This window comes from Prinia subflava, chromosome 2 (genome assembly GCF_021018805.1).
Source record: "Prinia subflava isolate CZ2003 ecotype Zambia chromosome 2, Cam_Psub_1.2, whole genome shotgun sequence".
NCBI classification, from domain to species: domain Eukaryota; kingdom Metazoa; phylum Chordata; class Aves; order Passeriformes; family Cisticolidae; genus Prinia; species Prinia subflava.
The window spans coordinates 113,652,678-113,671,927 of NC_086248.1; the positions used below are offsets into that span (position 1 = coordinate 113,652,678).

Genomic DNA, 19,250 nt, shown 5'->3' on the forward strand with positions numbered 1-19,250 from the left:
CTTGTGGATGTGAGAGCAGAGCTCAGTGCTGGTCCCAAATGCTTGAGCCATGGCATTTGCCAGGGGAATGGGAAGACCTGCAGGCTGTACTGGGCACCAGAGTATAGGAGAGCCAAGTGTCACTGCTTTATTTCCTTTTCTAGGGAATTCCTGGGAAAATCTGAACATGAGCATCATCACTGAAGACTGTCTGCTTGTCAGCAGAGATTGTCATTTCCTTCCTCTCTCTCCTTTCCCCTCCCTGCTCCCTGTGGGTCAGTCTGCCATTCTTCCATCCCTGGCACTAGAGGAGGTCAGGGATTCCCATTCCAGTCCTGGTGTGTACCCTTGGCAACTCCAGCTTCTGGCATCAGCACCTGTGGTGGCAGAAGGAAGAAGTTGTTGGCTTCTTTTTGGACGTGGACGGAGGGTGGTACCAGCCCGGGAGCCAGTACCGAAGGGTGGAAAACGTGAGCGCAGCCAAGCCTCGCCCGTCCCTCGTGGTACTGCTGGGGACAGATGTTCCTGGGACACTGTGTCATGACCAAGGATGTTTCCTTCACTTTTCAACACTGCTGCTCTTTCTGGATCATGTAGAGATACGTTTGTAGGCAAATGGCTTTTGCCGTGTCTCCTTACCGCCGTTGTCTCGCTTGAGTTTGAGGTGTTCTCTTTCTAGAAAATACATGTTTTGCCTTTCCTTTTCGATCAGTGGCTGTAATCACAAATACATGGAGGATCCAGGTACTGAGAGGTATTTTTATTTAACTCTTCAGTCGCAATGTGCTGCAAGTGTTGGGGTAATTGCACACATTTGGAAATAAAATGAAAGGGTTTTTTTGGTTCTTCCTTTTGCAACATCTATTTAATGGGAAAGGCTAGTGCCCTTTTATCTTTCCTCTACCTTTTTCCTTCTGAACATAATTTTTTGCTCCCATCCCTGCTATCCTCTGTGGACCTCCACCCCTTCTTCTCAAGTACTTCCTATTAGGATTGGAATGACACATGTATATAAATGGCAGACTTGGGTGTTCAAGACAGAAAGTGTGGGATTACTTTTTGCTTATCTCCTCTTCCATGAGCAGTGTGTGCCCAGGCTGCTGGAATGGATGTCTTCCATTACCCCTGTACACACCCAGACAGCCACGTGCTGCTTTCTGCTTACAAGGGCAGGGGTTTTTTCCTCAACTACTTTTTAACTTCTTGGGTCAGGTTTTCCTGTTCCTGGTGGCAGTGCAGTGTAGTTAAAAGCAGGCAGTGATAGGTTTTGATGCAAAAATCAGTCTGGGGTGTCACTCCCCATCTCTCCCCCCGCCTTCTTTGCACTTCCAGTAGCACACCTTAGCCCCTGTGACAGCATTGTCCAGGAGGCAGAAGTGGAATGAGCCTTGCCCACAGGGAAATGGGGATGTCCTTGCCCCGCTTGGGGCCAGAAGAGGGGGCTGGAAGAGCTCTGCACTGAAGGAGGAGTCAGGCACACACTGCCTCGCTGGGGTCCTGCCCTGGTCAGTCTGTGCAGTTCCAGGTGCTGTAGGTGCAGTCACCAGTGCTCAAAGGGAATTGTGCTGCCCGAGGCTCTGGTCAGGGATGTACAGCATAGTAATAACCTGCTCAGCACGCATCAGAGTTGTATCTGCAGGCTCACACTAGTTGCAAAAGAGGCAGTAGCTTGTTCCAAGATTCCTCTGCCGTTAGCGCGGCTGTCCCTGCGGTTTCTGACCCGGTACCCATAACGTAGCTGTGCCACCTCAGAGCAAGTGCTTCGCCCGTAACTTACCGCCCTGACAGACCAGAAACACTGACCTGGCTCTGAGAGTAACACACACATTCCAGTTACTGCTGCTGCTGGCAGCGGGCACCCTCAGCTGGGGCTGCCTGCCTGCCTGCCTTCCTCCTGCTGGGGCAGAGCTGCTCTCGGTGGTCCCACCACCACCACTCCTGTCAGCAGGCACTGAGATGCTTGGAAATCTAAACTGAAATGTTCATCTACAAGTGGTGTAGTTTTAATAAAGGCATTGACTGCTGATCACTTCAGCTTTACAAGTTTCACCTGGCAGTTTTTGGGACGTTCTTCCCCACACCGAGCAGGTCAGCTGCATGTGGGCAGGGCTGCAGGAGGGTTGTGTGTGGGAGGGGAGCTCACAGCTGGGAGTGGGTAAATCTTTGTGACTGCTGCCAGCTTTAGGGCAGCGACTCTGCTGGAGTCAGAGGGTCTGTGCCTGTAGTTTGGCTGCAGCTGAGGCACTGCTTCTCCCTAGGGACTGGGGGAGATGGGAATTGCCTGTGTGATTTTAGTTCAGGGCCATTTGCAGGGCACACCCAACACTAACCCCCACCCCAGTGCATGGAGTCAGCCCCCATGGTGGTGCCAACACCTTGCCAGCTGCAAGACTACAAACCATGCAGCCACCGCTGGGGAAGGACAGCAGTGATTCAGGCATCGTGCCCTGAACCCGCTGCAGCCTGAGCCCAGAGGCATGGAGTAGTCACAGCAAGTCCCAAGGCAGACCAGCAGGTGTTCAGGTTGTTTTAATGAGTCGGTGTCAGTCAGGGCAGTACTGGTGCACTACACAGCACTACGGGTGTTAAACGGTGACCCCAGCTCTGGGAGGGACAGGGAGCAGCAGGACCCGGCCGTGGGGGATGTGATCTGTGCTCACCCCCTGAGCAGCACCAGCACAGCTGTACCTGCAGGCCAGAGCCAGCAGGCTCAGCCCCCCAGCTGGCAGGGGCAGGTACAGCCCTCCCTCTGCAGACATGGAGCCTACACATCCCTGGAGTGGCTCGGTTACTGGGCCCTTGGTTAGGAAAGTGGTGTGGTAAGAGGCTACAGTAAGCTCTGTGGCAAGGAAGTGGCTGATCCCAGGCTCTCCTGCTTGTGGCACAGTGTTTGACATTGCTGCCTGCCCTGGGGCAGCTGCTTTCACAGCCAGCCCCCCATCTTTAGGTGATACTGGGGAAGGGGATGGGCAGGGATTGGCCTCTCCCTCCCCCAGCTCTGGGCCTGGCAGCCCCCTGGAGGAGCAAGACACGCTCTATGTTGGGTTAATCCCACTTGTGGGGCAGGGTGAAGGAGGCCAGGCCCTTGCACACAGTGGGGAGGGGAGGGTTTACTTGGAAAGCCCTTGTTAAGCATGGAGCACAGCCATGGAAGACTGATCCACAGCCATCTCACTAAAAGCACTATGCAGCACATGCAGGCTAGGTAGGTGCAAACACAAGGTCCTTTCTCCTTCGCCCCAGCCCTCGTTCCGCACTCAGGGCTCCTCAGAGCATCCTTCTGCCCCTCTGAGGGAAAGGCCTTGGTTCTGCAGAGCTGAGCCCATCTGACTGGTGGTGAAATGCAGGTGAGGCCTCCTGCGCTGGGAGCGTACCCCTCCTTCCTTCCCCCGGTGCTCGCCTCAGTTTCGGGGGAGGTTGGGTGGGGGGATTGCAGTGGCAGACGGCTCCACCCCCCAGATCTCACGGGCGTACTCCGTGATGGTTCTGTCACTGGAGAACTTGCCCGAGCACGCAATGTTCCTGATGACTTTCCTCGTCCATTCACGGGGATCCTGGGAAGAGGAGAGGCCATGTCAGTGCTTAGCTGCTCGCCCAGCTCCGTCCTGGACACAGCCTGGACTGGACTGGCATGAGCAGTGGCCCTTGCAGCCTTGCATGGTTTAAAGCACCACGGTGTGGGGCTGCTGAGGCAGCCCAACCTGCCTCAGCCTGGCCCAGGGCACCCAAAAACTGCGGTGCCCCAAGAAGGGCTCCTCTGCAGCTCACTCATCCCAGTTACCCCCAGCCTTCCCACTCGGCAGTGGGTGTGTCTTACCATGAACAGCTGGTCCACTTGCCCTTGGCACTTAATGTAGGCCTCATAGTCTGCAAACACCTTAAACCTGAAAGCAAAGCAGAGCCTGGCTGGGTTCTGTTCTGGGCGGGACAGACCTCTTCCCTGAGCAGGCAGGGCTGCTTCCCAGGGCTCACCTGTCGTGGTGCATGAGCATGTTCACAACATCCTTGAAGCAGCCGGGGTCTCGAGGGGAGAAGAAGCCGCTGCTGATCTGGTCGATGGCCTGGCGCAGCTCGGGCAGGCTCTCGTAGTACTCACGGGCGTTGTACCTGGGCCCAGCACAGACAGGCTCTAGGCCCTGCTGCTCCTCCTGGGGCCCCATGAGGGCAGGGGGGGCAGGCAAGGATGAGGTGCAGCTCCTGAGCAAGGGGCCCTGCCCCCAGGGCTGTGTCCATCAGAGCAGCAGTGGTGTCTGATACACTTTGTGCCATGTCCCACTCACAGCAACTGACCTCTGGGTGACCTGAATCCTTACAGCCCAAGGCAAAGATTGCCTCTAGACCCCTGCTTTTTCCTGCTCCAGAGCTGCCCAGAGAGGAGGGTGTCCCTCCCAGAGCACACGGCTCTCCCCACCAGAGCTGAGCCCCGCATCCCCCTCTGCCGAGCCCTGGCTGCACCAACCCTTTCCGATCCAGGGCCTCCACGTCCTCCACCCGCATGCCAAATATGAAGAGATTCTCCTCGCCTGCCTCCTCGGCCATCTCCACGTTGGCCCCGTCCATGGTGCCGATGGTGAGGGCCCCGTTCACCATGAACTTCATGTTGCCAGTGCCCGAGGCCTCCGTGCCAGCTGTGGAGATCTGCTGGGAGAGATCCGCTGCTGGGATCACTGCCAGGTGCGAGAGAGGAAGGAGTTAATCCTTGGCCCACCGCAGCTCCCCAGACCTGGACTGGCATTTGCCAGTGGCCCTCTGACCTCGCCCTCAGCCCACACACAACTCTGGGGCCAGGCTCAGCCGTGCCATGAGCCCGTGCAGCTGCTGCCACTCCTGCGTGAGGCTTCCTGCCCTGTGTGCAGGGAGCCTTCAGGGTCTTCCCAGGGGACAGCCAGGTGTCCTGCCAAACTGCCTCTCAGGCCAGCCCGTCCCTGGGCTCAGCTGGCACATGTGAGCCCAGCTTCTGACCCGTGCTTACAGAAGACCAGACATACCCTTCTCAGCCAAGGATACCCGGTAGTTCTCCAGGAAGATGACCTTGAGCTTGTCCCCCACATAGGGGTCGTTGTTGATGACCTCACCAATGGATGTGATGAGTTTGATGATCATCTTGGCCATGTGGTAGCCAGGGGCCGCCTGAAGAAGAGCAGCCCAGAAATGGGGAAGGCTTTTAAGGAAGGGAGAGCCTGAGAGATGCCAGTGTGGGGTCCCCACTGCAGTGAGTCTGAGCCTCGCCTCTGCTGTTCATGTGCAATCACAGCACGGTTTGGGTTGTCTTGAAAGACATCTAGTCCAACCCCCTGCAATAGGCAGGGACATCAATGACACCAGGCTGCTGAGAGCCCCATCCACACTGTCGTGAATGTCTCCAGAGATGGAGCATGTATTACCTCGGGGCTACCTCTTCCAGTGGGTCACCACACTGATTGAAAACATTTCCACCTCAGATCTAATCTAAATTAACCCTTCTTCAATTTAAAACCGCTATCCCTTGTCCTATCACAACACATCCTGCTAAAACATTTGTCCCCATCTTTCCTAAAAGGCCCACTTCAAGTACTGAAACTACTATAAAGTCTCCCCAGAGCCTGAACAATCCTAATTCTCTCTGGCTAATCTACAGCAGGCCCAGCAGAGCCACAGAAAGGGGGCAGGACCGAGCACCAAATCTGGAATGCAGGTTACCTTTCCTCCGATCATGATGGTCCTGGGCACACAGGATTTGGATGGATTACACCTGATGCCTGAAAGAGCAGGGATCTTTCTTCAGCATTTTTTCAAATTTGAAAGCTCAAATGTGATCTTAAAAAAAATACTAAAAACCTTCAGAACTGAGGATTAACTGGGCAGAGTTTACTGCCTGGATCAGAGGCAGGCTGGGCCACAAGGACCCATCAACCTTGCAGGACCTTGAGGCCCAACCAGGCATCTGCTGGAGCTGTGGTGGGCAAAAAATGGCCAATGGGGATTCAGATCCTTGGAGAACTACTCAAGCCAGAACAATGCAGAGCTCCAATGACTTGCCTCCCTTTGGGAATGGGCAGGGGTCCCAAGTATACAGTGGGAACTGGGCTCTTAGCTTGCACCAGGTCAGTCTCAACACCTGCAGAACAGGTGTGGAAGTTACCTGGGCTGGAGATTCGGGCTGTGAGCTTTTCCCCAGAGCTCTGTGTGACTGCTCAGACACTCTGCCTTCCCTCCTGGAGAGAAGAGGCAGTGAGAGGCTGGGGCACTTACGGTTGTAGAGGGTGATGGCGTGCAGGCAGTTCAGCAGCTGCCGCTTGTACTCATGGATTCGCTTCACCTGCACATCAAACATGGACATGGGGTTGATCTTCACCTTGTACTGCTCCTCCAAGTAGGCTGCAAACTTCAGCTTGTTCTCCTGGCAGAAAAGTGTGAGGAACAGGCATGAGTTCCCAGGGCTTCCATCAGAAGGGAGCATTTGCTCCTGGGATATTCCTGACAGCACGGTGCCTTTAGCCTTCCTCCCCCAAGCCACCTCCAGTGCACATTACCTGCTTGACTTTTGCCACATCCCTGATAAAAGTCTCATTGTCGATGAACTCCAGTAGCTTCTTCAGCTGGCTCAGATCTGTGATAAAGCCTTCCCCAATTTTCTAAAACAACAAACCAGGAATGTCATGGTACATTCACCCAGTCCCCAGCTGCCCTTCCCCAGCAGAAGTGCCACAGTCCCATTGGGAACTGGAAGAGGCAGTGTGGCCAGGAACAGGGGCACGGTTTCTTATTGTGAAATTATTTCTCTGTGTCATAAAGGAGCCCAGTGGAAACAGGGCACTTGCAAAAATTCAGACAAGCCCCCCTCCCAAGGAGTTTTAGCAAGAAGGATGTGTACACGTGTGCCACGGCCTCCTGGCAGCTGGAGAAACCAATGGGCAGGGTACCAAGATACATTTAATTGCAGGATGTTCAGTCATGGCACGCTGCAGTGTGATGTAAAAACCTGTCCTAAAGGGCCTGGGAAATACAAGGGACAGGACTGGGGCTGGGCCCCCATGGGAGGAGCTCCTTTGTGCCTGTGAAGCTGAACATTTGTCTGTGGTTGTGCCTGTGTGCAGCCCCCATGAGGGCAGGGGCCACATCCAGATTTCTGCAGCTTTTTTTGGCCACTCTCCACCATCAGCTTTAGAGCCCAGCCAATCTCACACCTATTCCTACCAGGCATGGTCCTGCCAGGCTGTCTCCACAGAGCTCCCGGGTGTCAGCCTCGGGGCTGACAGGCCACAGGGAGAGATGACACAGGGACCACGCTCAGCCCCTCACCTCACACTCACCTCAGCAATAATGTCAGCCAGTCCTGGGTTGCACAGCAGGAGCCAGCGCCTCGGCGTGATCCCGTTGGTCTTGTTCTGAAACTTCTCTGGCTCCAGCTCATAGAAATCCTTGAACCTGAAACACCAGGCAGCTCTGAGCCACCCACCACCACCCACAGCTCCAGCTGGGCCCCGCAGCATGTGCTCCTGACTCGGGGCAGGCTCTGTGTCAGTCTCCCTGTGAACTCCCTGCTGCCTCTCACCCCCTTCCTCAGCTGTGCTACCAAGAGTTTCACCAGCTCCAAAGGGAGAGGTTTCCCCAGCAAGGCAGCCAAAGCTGCCCCAGCTGCCCCTCCCGGGCGGCGGGAGAGCGCGGTGAGCAGAGAGGGTGCAGCCTGGGGCCACCCCAGCTTCCCCACTCACACGGAGTTCCTGACGATGTCGGAGTGGATGCGGGCCACGCCGTTGACGGCGTGGGAGCCGATGACGCACAGGTGAGCCATGTTGATGCGCTTGCAGTCGCCCTCCTCGATCACCGACATCCTCCGCAGCCGGTCGATGTCCCCGGGGTACAGAGCTGCCACGCGCTGCAGGCAGGGACGGCACGTGAGTGACACAGCCTCAGCACCTGGGAGCATCCCCATCTAAAGGTGGGCACACCAGGACCCCCAGGGCGGGGAGCAGCCCCTTACATCGAGGTGCATTTGGTTGAGGGCGTAAATGATCTCCAGGTGCCGCGGCAGCAGCTTCTCGAACATGGAGACCGGCCAGCGCTCCAGGGCTTCGGGCAGCACCGTGTGGTTGGTGTAGGCACAGGTCCTTTTGGTGATCTCCCAGGCCTGCACCACAGACAGCAGGTGAATGCACGTGCACCCGGGCCAGGAGGGAAAAGGAAATCCCACAGGTCCTCCCCTGCAAGGTTCAGCACGGTCCTGGCAGCTCTGCTCACCTTGTCCCAGTCCACTTTCTCCACATCCACCAGGATCCGCATGAGCTCCGGTATGGACAGGGCAGGGTGGGTGTCATTCAGCTGAATAGCCACCTGCAACACACTTGCTGCAATCAGCCCCAAGGCTCTTCTCATGACTCACAGCCCAGAAACAGACAGACCTCCCAGAAATGGAGCTGTTCAAACTTTACAAGTTTTGCTCCAGATTACAAGTTTTTCCCTGGGAGAAGAAGCCTGGAGATCATCTGTTTTCCAACCCAAATTGCCAGGGTGTTTGTATAAATGCTCCCATTTAGTCCCAGGCATGCTGGTTTCCCTCCTGAGAGGCAGGTCTGGCTGAGATTTCCCCAGTGCCCTGCCCACGGACTCACCTTGTCCGGGAAGGTTTCGAAGCACGTCCTCACAGGGTCCCGGCAGCCGAACTTGGAGGACTTGAAGCGGCGGATGATGTCCTGCAGGGTGGCAGCCACCACAAAGTACTCCTGCTTCAGCCGCAGCTCCTTGCCTTCGAAGAACTGCAAGCGAGGGCCCCACGTCCATCAGAGCTGCAGCTGCCATCCCCAAAGCCCTGGAGATGTCCCTCTCCACCCCGAGGGGCTCCCCAGCAGGCTGCTCACATCTGGCTCCTCACCAGGGCAAATGTGGATGTTTCTCATGCGTCTCTGATACTGACAGCAGCTGTAGGGACTCACAAGGGGCCTGGCATCCCAAACAGCTGCTTCCAGAGAGAGCACCAGAGCCTGCCCCACCCATGCTACTCCTACAGAGCCAGCACAGCTCCCTCCCTCCTGGCAAAATCCTTTAAAGGGTTTTTGGACAAAGGATTTGGGGCTTTCTGCAACAGCCAGGGGTGTCTCTGGACACACCAGCTGCCTCACACACACACCATGGTTTGTGCTGGTCTCTTTTAAAACACCAGCAGGTCTGACAGGGGGCAGGTAAAGTGCAGGGATTTGCTTTTCCAGCACAGCTGCCAATCCATGACTAGATATGAGGGCTCTTCCCTTTTGGACCCAGAGCCCAGTGAGAAATCCCTTGCATTGGGGATGGAAGTGAGTCCCCACTGTGTAAACTGGCAGGTGCCTTGAATTGGAAGGAGTAAAGTCTTGCCCTCGCTGCAGCATGGAACAGAGCAGCTATATCATGTGGGCCAGGCTCTCAGCTGCCAGTCAGTCAGCAAAGACCCTCTGGAGCCACCACAGCCACACCTGTTCATGGGGATTACAGGGACAACCTATTGTATCAAAGCACAGCAACAAGCATCAGATGGCCAACACCTTCCAGTGTCTGCAGACAAGGAGATACAGCTGCAGGAAGGACAATGCTGAGCAACAGGGAAGAGGCAAGCAAGTCACTCACGTTATCATTTGGGTACAGGACTCTGGATATGTTTTCTGCCAGGTTTCTGTCCAACACTGCCTCGATGTAGTCACCCATGTTGACTGCAGGGAGAGAAACACACACAGCACTGCAGCAGCTGTAGAGATTCAGGCAGATCCCTGACACCACACAATTCCCTCTTCTCTTGTAGGGAGGTTTTGTAAGAGGAATATTCAGGCTGGTATTAATGGAACAGGATGGGAATGTGCATGTGTGAAGGCACTAGAGTGACAGGAGGAGATGGGTGGGTGTCCTGGTGTATGAGGGCTCTGGAAGCAGTGGGGAACAGTGTTATCCACAGTGCTGTGTTCTGGAGATAGCTGTGAGATAAACACCAAGCATGTGGTAACACCAAGATGTGCAGCCTGTGCCAGGTGCCCTGCACACAGGGACAGCTGTGTCCCAGCCTGGCCAGAGGAGAGGCAGGCAAGGGACATCACTTACACTCCTGGAGGTTGAAGTCGTTCGGCGCCTTGGCAGACCAGAGTCTCATGGTGTTCACAGTGTTGTTCTTGTATCCAGGCACTGGGGTGTCGTAAGGCATGGCAAGGACAACCTGAAAAGGACAGTGTTCCCCTCTGGTTACAGCACAGCGGCCTCAGAGGAGGTGGGAGAGTGGCTGAAACCTCTGCAGGAAGAATTCAGAGGACAAAGACAAGTCCTGGCTGTGGAAGGGATCTCACCCCACTAAAATCCACCTGCTGAGCTTCACAGACTTCCCTGCTGTCATGGGCACTTGTACCACCCACTGGGAAAGCATTTACAGGGGAAGCAGAGCTGTCTGGGGCTTTACTGACCAACCGGAGTTACACCCCCATCAATGAAATGCCAGAGAGGAAGGAAGAGACCCGCTCACCCTCCTTTACAGCTGGGGCACTGTCAGAGCACTGAGAGCGCCCTCAGCTGCCCACTGTGATTCTGTCTGTGCTGGGGTACAGCCAGGGCAGCCTGGACCTTTGTGTTTCCACCTGGGATCAACTCCACAGCCTGAATCCTGCCTGTTAGCCCTCTGCAACCTCCCAGCACCCTACAGCTGCAGCACCATTGCCAGAGTCACCCCATCTTCAGGGCTTGTTGAACCTGCCTGGATAACCCCACTGAGATCTCCAGCAGCTGAACTGAGCATGAGTGTGGCACTCTCTGTGCAGTTTGCAGATGATGCTTAAGCCTCAGGAGGCTGCACACATGGCTACAGGGAGTAACCAACCCTAGAGCTCCCAGCTCCCAGAGCAGGGAAAACCTGGGCAGATCAGCATATTGGTCCTGAACAGCCTCTGTGTGCTGGCATCAGCAACACCTCCCCTCTGGGGAGAATCAGCAAGAGCTCAGGCTCTCCAGGCTGCTGTTACCAGCTCCGAACATGGAAGCAGGCAAGGGAGCCCGCCCAGGGGCTGGGGCACACATCACATGAACTCAGCCATGCTATATTTGGAGACTCTGGCTTTTTTGAACCTTTCCAACTTGTTCCCTTAGCAGCACTATCTGAAAACTCACCTCCTTGGAGGAAGCAGTGCCTGGGATCCCTGAAGCCCCTGACTACCAGCAGGACCAGAAGAAAGGCACGCTGAAATGCAATGGCACTTGGTCCCCAAATGGATGCCTGCTGCACTTGGGGGCCAGAGAGCTCTGGCACAGTGCCTCCAAGATGTCCCCTGTGCTGGGGCTGTGGTGTTGAACCTCTGCACTGTTATCCTGGCAATGGCCTAGGTCACTGCACAGCCTCTGACAACCAGAAATAAAATGGTTTATTTCTCCTCTGAGCAGGCCCAGGTGACTCTGTAACTGAGCTTCAGCTCTTGGTGTAGAAGAGAATGGCTGGGCTCTGTGACTCTGAGCTCCTCAGATGAACTGAGCTTGTTCATCAGGCTGAGAGATTGCTGGACATTATGGGAACAAGAGAAATCAGGTGTCCTTCCTCCACCTTCCTCCACCCTGAGCAGCGCTTACAGAGGAGAAGCTTCTTCAATCCTTTTAATAAACCTGTGCCTTCGTTAGCAGTGGGATGGGAATGCAGCTACAATGCAGGAGCCTGAACAAGCACGAGCTCCTCAAGTACAGCATTACCTCCTCAACGGTGGGAGAGGCTAAAGGAGTGTTTGTGCTCCATGAAGCCACAAAACAAGAGTGGAATCCACACCTCCAGCCTCCCCTGACAGCACTCTGCCCATTGGGCTGCTCTGGCAAAGAGGAACTTGCTCTCATGACAAGAACTGAACACCCATGGGATTGCTCCATGCCCCTGCACTGCAGCAGCACCAGAACCACCTGAAAATCTACAGGGCGTGAGTGAGCAGTGTGGAAGGAGCCTACAATTCTCCTCTAATCTAAATCCATGCATGACTGGATCTCAATAGATCTCTCTTTTTTCTCCAATCCAGCTGCAACAATTCCACAAAAGCTTTTACCTCCTCAAGCCCCATGGGCTCTGAAGTCAGCAGTGTAACTGCCAGGGCAGCAGGGGGGTTTGGGAGAGAAGCAAAGAGAATGGTTGGGCTCTGTGACTGTGAGTTCCTCAGATGAACTGGGCTTGTTCATCAGGCTGAGAGATTGCTGGACATTATGGGAACAAGAGAAATTAACTGTCCTTCCAGGCAGGGGTACCTGCGTGTCGACCCACTGGACGCCGTCGGCCGTGTGGCGCACGCGGCCGTAGAAGTGCACGGGCAGCATGTACTCGGGGCGCGCCTTCTCCCAGGGGTTGCCGTAGCGCAGCCAGTCATCCGCCTCCTCCACCTGCAAGGGGAAAAAAGGGGGCCCCAGGTGTAAATAAACCAGCCTCTCTGGACCTGGCTAAGGTTTATGCCATCCAAAGCGCACAGCCCACTGCACTCGGGCTGTCCCCAGCCCATTACGCCCAGTTTGACTGTGGATAGTGTGGAATACGTGGGATGTAGCACCCAGTGGCATTGTTCCTGGCCACAAGCCACACCCTGTAAGCCAGGGCTTGTTAACTGCTCTGCCCTCTGCCAGAGAGGGTTTCTACTCTCAGCTCACAGCTGTGGCAACAGGAGCAAAGTGAATCCATCAGAGCCACCTCGGCCGGTGTTATCCGGAGATGCTTTGTGGGGGAGGGACTTAAAGGAAGGGGGAGATAGTGGGACAAGGAAGGGCCAGGCAGGGAGGAGGGCCCAGCATGCCACCACCCCTGTTCTTTTTTAAGAAACATGAAGTCAAATACAAGGGAAGCTTTGCCCTCCCTGTTTTCACCATTTATGGGGCCTAGCATTGCAGCTTCTTGGTGGAGAAGCAGGAAAAAACAACCTTCAAACCTCTCATCGTTCCTGACTTACGGAGTGGTATTTTAGGGGAAAAACATACTTTATACTCTGAAGCAACATAAGTCTCCTAATGAAAACCATTTCCAGACACACACTATGGAAAACTGCCAGCTGGGACAGTTTTTTAGCCTATTTTCACTGAAAAACAGTATGATCACTAATGCTACAGTAAAATCCCTGTTCAAGCCCTGTCTCCCACTAACCAGGGAGCCCACAGGAGCAGCAATCACCCCAGGCACTTGCCTATGTTCCATCATGATCAAACACATCCTTTGCCAGACACCTTTCAGAAGTACTTAGGCTCATCTCCACCCTTAGTCTGACTGCTTTGCTGACTCACTGCCAGGCTGGATGGGACTCAGGGACTGCTGCAGATGCACTACAGAGACCCAGGCAGGCAGACCTCTGGGCTCAGCCGTGCCCTGTGGCTCTGCTCCCACATCATCCTGCCCAGTGACAGACTCAAATGCCCAGTTCAGGAGCAGCTCGAGGCCCTGCAGTGCCTTTTACGTCCAGGCCTTGTCCACAGCACCAAACAGACAGAGAAGGAGGAACCTGAGTTTGCCAAGTACCTGCCAGCCATCGACAATCTTCTGGTTGAAGATCCCAAACTCGTAGCGGATGCCGTAACCGTACGCTGCCAGCCCCAGTGTGGCCATGGAGTCCAGGAAACAGGCTGTGAGGGGCAAGGAAACAGGCTGTGAGGGGCAAGGAAACAGGCTGTGAGGGGCAAGGGAACAGGCTGTAAGGGCCCAGGAAACAGGCTGTGAGGGGCAAGGGAACAGGCTGTGAGGGGCAAGGAAACAGGCTGTGAGGGGCAAGGGAACAGGCTGTGAGGGGCAAGGGAACAGGCTGTGAGGGTCCAGGAAACAGGCTGTGAGGGGCAAGGAAACAGGCTGTGAGGGGCAAGGGAACAGGCTGTGAGGGGCAAGGGAACAGGCTGTGAGGGGCAAGGAAACAGGCTGTGAGGGGCAAGGAAACAGGCTGTGAGGGGCAAGGGAACAGGCTGTAAGGGCCCAGGAAACAGGCTGTGAGGGGCAAGGGAACAGGCTGTGAGGGGCAAGGGAACAGGCTGTGAGGGGCAAGGAAACAGGCTGTGAGGGGCAAGGAAACAGGCTGTGAGGGGCAAGGGAACAGGCTGTGAGGGGCAAGGGAACAGGCTGTGAGGGGCAAGGGAACAGGCTGTGAGGGGCAAGGGAACAGGCTGTAGGAGCAGAGCAAGGGCACCCTGCAAGGAACCTCACTCCTCGCTTGCTGCACACGCTGCAGTGTGCTATGCATGGAGATGAGGAGCTGCCACAAGAGTGCTGCTGGAAATGTTTATTACTCAGAGGAAACCCATGTGCAGAAGGAAACAAGGAGACAGTCTGCAGCAGGACTCTATGCTCCTGCTGAGCAAACACAAACCCCCAAAATGGTTGGTGACAAGGACAGGTCACCAAAACCCCAAATCCAGCTTTGTTGCTGTGGGAGCTCTTCTAAACTTGCCTCGCTCTAAGCCTGCCCAGTACAGCAGAACTTCTGACCCCAACCTGCTGCATCACCAGCTACTTAACTATTTTTGCTTCCAAAGGAAACCCGTTCAGCCCTCAATCCAGGCAGTTCTGGTAAAAATCAGCCCCAGCATTTACTCCATGCTGGGGAGCTCTCATCTCTAGCTGTCCCACGGGACAGGCAGACCAAAATAGCAGCCAACAATCTGCCAGTGTGCGAGCTGTTGAGTGCCTCTGAGAAGTGAGAGATTTCGCGGGGAGGTGAGGAGGAAGGCTCCAGACAGCCTCTTGCAGCCACAGCCCTTCTGCTGCACTGCAGAACACAGCTCTGGGTGCTCTGGCTGGGGAGGGGACGTTTCTGGCCAGCCAGGAGCAGGCAGGAGGGTCCCACACTGCTGCAGGCCTGGGGGCAGATGTCAGCGGTCAGGGTGTGACGGCCACGCCGCCCTCGGTCCCTCTGCACGAGGAAGGAACTCCCCTCCTCCTGTATTACCTGCCAGGCGGCCCAGGCCTCCATTTCCCAGTCCTGCATCTTCTTCGATTTCTTCCAGCTCCTCCAAGTCCAAACCCAGCTACAGGGGAAGAACCACAGCAGAACATGTCCTGAGCTGCTCTCCACGAAGGACAAACACATCCCAAAACCACCCACACGGAGAGAAATTAAACCCACAAGGTCTCTGCATCCCTCCCCACAGAGCATCCCACCAGTCCTTAGTACTTGGGCAGCCCAACTGATTGGAAGACAATTTAGCCCATCACTTTCCCATGAAGAAGGCTTCCTTAGAGGCTTCAGACCAAACACTCCTGCCCTGGCAGCCCCTCAGGTCAGGATGCCCTTTGACCAAACTTGACACTGGAGACAGTATGGGGGGGATGGTCAAGCCAGCGTGCAAGGACCCCCCAAGTCCTGCCTGGGCAGGGGAGGTCACTCCTCTGCTCGTGCCCTTGGGGTCCTTGAGGAAGGGCATGGCCAGGCTGGCAGCAGTGACTGCAGCATTCCCCATCCCTCTCTGTCTTCCCACATCCTGCCCAGCCTTCACCGAGCTCCTTGGCTGCAGTTCGTGGCTGGAAGTGGTTGCCTGCCTCTCTTGAGCCCTTTGTTCTGTGCTGGGGGCCCTGCCAGATGGAGGCTGAGGCTGCCAGCAGCAAGGGCTCTCCAGGAGCCCAGAGGTGCAGACTCTCAGGGGGCAGCAATAGCTCACGGGCTCAAGCCAATGCCACGGCTGCCCCTCAGGATGCTTTCCCAGCACTTGAGTGGTCTGCAGACACAAGATGGGACAGCCTCATGCACAGGGGACACAAAAACTGAGACAAATCCTCTCAGCGACAGAGCCATGCTGGATATGAGACCTCCAAAGCAACCTGGCCACTGGCCATGGTGAGCTCCACATGCTGGAGGCTACAGCAAGGGAAGTCTTGACACGTCAGGCCAAATCTGCATTTGGAAAGTGTCTTGCAAAAGAACTTAGAGGCTGCTCCCTGAAAAAAACCAGCCTGCCCTCTGAGGCACAATACCTCCGAGAGGAAACAGGTGCCTCCCTGGAAATCCCTTGCATCCTGGGCAGGGAAAGTGCTGGCCAGGATGTTTCGGCAGCAACTGTAGCACCTCCTTTGGAGAGACAGAGAAGGGCCCAGCTTCTGCTAAAAGTGTAACATGGATCAGTCTGGTAGGGCAGAGGGAGGGGAGAGGGGAAGCTGGGAGAAACAAAGCATTTGGGTGAGACAGCCAAAAACCTCATGTTCTGTCAAAAAAGGTCACTGTGCTCTTGCAGAGGCGTCTGCAAATAACCATGTAAGTAAGTAACAATGGCCTCACGTTAGTGATTGCCTGGTGATACCCAGCTGTGTTTTTTTCCAGACGGAAATCATCTGAGGACATTTTATTTCCAGCAAATTATTTCCTCCCTTTCTCCCTTCCCACCAATTAACTTCTACCTGGCAGCGCTGCTGCTGTGCCTTGTGTACCTTAATGTCTGAACTGTAATTTGGTGTTCTGCTGCCCTAGTCCCTGTCTCTCCCATTACACTCCATCTCCTGTGATAAACCATCATCTCTCCTACTAATGGAAAGCTCTTTGCAGCCTGTGACTCCCATGTCATTTAGGATACTGGTGTTGTTTTCAGGATACACTTCTGGGTTCTCCCATTCACTACAGGGAATGGTGGTTTGGAAAAAATGTACTCCAAGGAACCCCAGGGCTCCCCCATTGTCTTCTCTAGGGAATGGAAAACACTCAGAAAAAGCCAAGCTTCATTTTGCATAGTCCAAATAGCACAACCTTCTCAGGCGAAGCCCTGAGAAATGAAGGTACTCAGCCCTCTGTGTGGGGAAGTTTAGCCTCAGGGGCACCCCCAAGACTTTACCTGGTAAATGGCTTCATCACAAGCGTTCTGCAGGCCCAGGTTCACCATGGTGTTCTGCAGAGTGCGACCCATGTAGAACTCCAGGGACAGGTAGTAAATGCGCTGGGGGGGCAAAGCGAGACGCTCACACACGGCACAGCACTCTGCCCTCACCAGAGCTGCTCAGAATCGAGAGCAGAGCCAGGCATTTTCCAGAGCAGGGATGTCTTCCCAGACGGCTGCTGGCGCCTGCTCCCGAACACCACGCACCAGAGCTGTTTGTCAGAAGAATTTCATGCGGGACGCTGGCCAAGCCTCCACCACGCATCTCCCTGCCAACAGCCTTCTATAGAAAAATCTCGCTGCCTGTTAAGTGTTTCCCTAATTAACTCGGGGCAGGCATTATCTGGGATGCTGAATGATGTATTTAGACACCGGCAGGCTCAGCTGAGGTGATGTTTACGCTGGGCTGTTAAAGTTTTCCCATGCTAGGCTGATCCAGTCTCCCAAACGCCAGAGCAAGCCCCCTGCCCATGCAGGCCAGCTGGGCTGAGGGCCAGCACCTTCCTGCCAGTAATTTTCCAGCTCTCCCATCTCGTGGGTCCTCCTGCTCACCCCCACGGAGCCTCACTCCCGTCTCACCCTGCTGAACAAGTCAATTGTCCCGCAGGTGGCAGGGTTCCTGGCACAACTGTGCAGTGACCTTCCAAGTCTGAGAGGAGCCGTGTCTGTGCCGTAAATGCTAACGAAAGCCTGTTCGAGGGATGAGGAGCAGGCTGTGCACGCTTTTGCCCTCACTCAGATTCATCACTATGGATATTTTTATAAGCAAACTGGAATTCTTAACAGAACAATAACCTGACTTCTAATTGTGCTTTCCTTAGAATCTCTTTCCACTGTAGTGTGGATCTTTCCCTGCTAAGCAGCAGGATTACCCACTCTGCCCCCTCTGCTGGGAGTCTGAAAGGGTCAGTCTGTTCCCTGGGGCTCATCAGAAAGACCAAAATCATCACACACAAATGCTCTGCTCCTTTCAGTCTCCCGCAGGGGCACATTTCTAGTGAAAAATCTAAGTGTAGAGGACAGTAAGCAAACTCACTCCAGGCTCCTCTGAGCCTTTACGGGACCTGTGCAATCCCTTCTGTTGGTGCTGCAATGCAGCTCAGGGCACATTTGTGTGAGTTAGGATAAAAGGGAGAGTCCCGTGCCCCAGGGTAACTCCCAGGGCACTTGCAGCCGTTCTGTCGTGAAAGTGCACTTTGTTTCTTGTGTCAAGGCAATGTTCATAATCTTGGAAAAGGGCTGACTCAGGGAGGTGGCTGCCTGCCTGCACCCTGGGAAGGGACACACCTTTCTCAGTACACACCTGCTCTCTGTGCCTCTCCAGTCAAGCGCTGAATCGGTCTAAATTCAAAAGGATTAAGTCTGAATTAAGCCTTGCAGCCCCCAACACCTCCAGCATCACTGTCCTGACCTGGCAAGCGGGGAGGAACCCGGGGTTTGGTGACCTGGGAGAGCTCGTGTGGTTTTCACGAGGCATTAAACTCCTCTCCAGCCTGAACGCTGAGCTGGGTGCGTGTTCCTCAGGAGTGAAGGCAGGACCCAGCCGTGCTCAGCACGGAGGTGCTGATGCCCACAGGGAGTCAGGACTGACCGTGGTGGAGCACGCAGAGGGGCTGCACAGCACAGCCCACGCAGGAGCGCTCACAGCGGGACCACGGGGACACGGCTGTGACGAGGGGCAGGGGGCCACAGTTATGAGGGTGTCTGGGGGGAAACAACGCCGCAGCAAGGCTCAGTGGAACAGGACTGCAGAGGAGCCTGTGGGGACACAGGCACGGCAGGACGCGTGTGAGGGACACAGCCGAGGCAAGGCTCACGAGGACACGGCCACGGCAATGGCCCTGGGGACACGGCCGCAGCAGGGCGTGTGAGGGATGCAGGTGTCGCGGCGCCCGAGGGAAGGAATCGCGGCGGGATGCATGAGGGGCACGGCCGCGCAAGGGGCCCCGCGGGCAGGGGCGCGCAGGGGACAGGCCCGCGGGTCACACCCGCCAGGCGGGCGCGGAGCCGGCCCCGCCGCGCTCACCTTGGGGTCCCGCTCGTAGTAGTGCTGCTGGGTGCGGATCCAGCGGCCCACCAGGTGGTCGCGCACCGTGTGTGCCAACGCGAAGTAGTAATCGCGGGGGGTGGCGACGTTGCGGTCCTTGACGAGGGTGAAGTGCAGGTGGCGATTGAAGCTCTTGCGCACCTCGGCCACGTCGCCCAGCCCCGCGATGCCCCGCACGCTGATCTGCTTCCGACGGTCCCCGTCGCTCAGCGGCGCCGCCATCCCGCCGCCACGGCCGCCCGCCGGCTCCGCCGCCGCCGGGGCCACGCAGGGCCGGGCAGGGCCGCGCCCGCCGCGCCTGCGCCTCCTCCGCCCGCGGCGAGGCGGGGCCGGGGCGGGCCGGGGGCCGGCTGGGCACTGCCACGGCCCGGGGCTGCGGCGGCACCGCAGGGCTCCGACTGACGGCACCGATTTCTCAGCCCATCCCCCGTGCGGGCTCTGGCGCTAA

The 19,250-nt window shown here is 56.0% G+C and overlaps 2 protein-coding genes across 2 annotated transcripts in view; one reads left to right on the top strand and one right to left on the bottom strand.

Moving 5' to 3' along the window:
* ABHD12 (abhydrolase domain containing 12, lysophospholipase) overlaps positions 1–2,028 on the top strand; it is a 34,446-nt gene extending 32,418 nt beyond the window's left edge. Inside the window, exon 13 of the mRNA XM_063391724.1 lies at positions 144–2,028. Within this exon, the coding sequence (XP_063247794.1) occupies positions 144–183 (40 nt within the window). The 3' untranslated portion in view covers positions 184–2,028. The remainder of the gene's footprint in view (positions 1–143) is intronic.
* Positions 2,029–2,492: 464 nt separating this feature from the next.
* On the bottom strand, positions 2,493–19,112 carry PYGB (glycogen phosphorylase B). The gene is made up of 20 exons (XM_063391716.1): positions 18,782–19,112; positions 16,714–16,815; positions 14,844–14,922; positions 13,430–13,533; positions 12,181–12,312; positions 10,024–10,135; positions 9,559–9,641; positions 8,571–8,714; positions 8,200–8,292; positions 7,943–8,089; positions 7,674–7,837; positions 7,272–7,386; positions 6,492–6,593; positions 6,211–6,358; positions 5,659–5,717; positions 4,968–5,109; positions 4,439–4,646; positions 3,952–4,086; positions 3,797–3,863; positions 2,493–3,533 (listed from the first exon to the last, which is right to left on the bottom strand). Exons 1-20 carry the CDS (start codon positions 19,022–19,024, stop codon positions 3,381–3,383), a joined length of 2,532 nt encoding a protein of 843 aa, XP_063247786.1. The 5' UTR covers positions 19,025–19,112; the 3' UTR covers positions 2,493–3,380.
* Between the last annotated feature and the right edge of the window lie 138 nt (positions 19,113–19,250).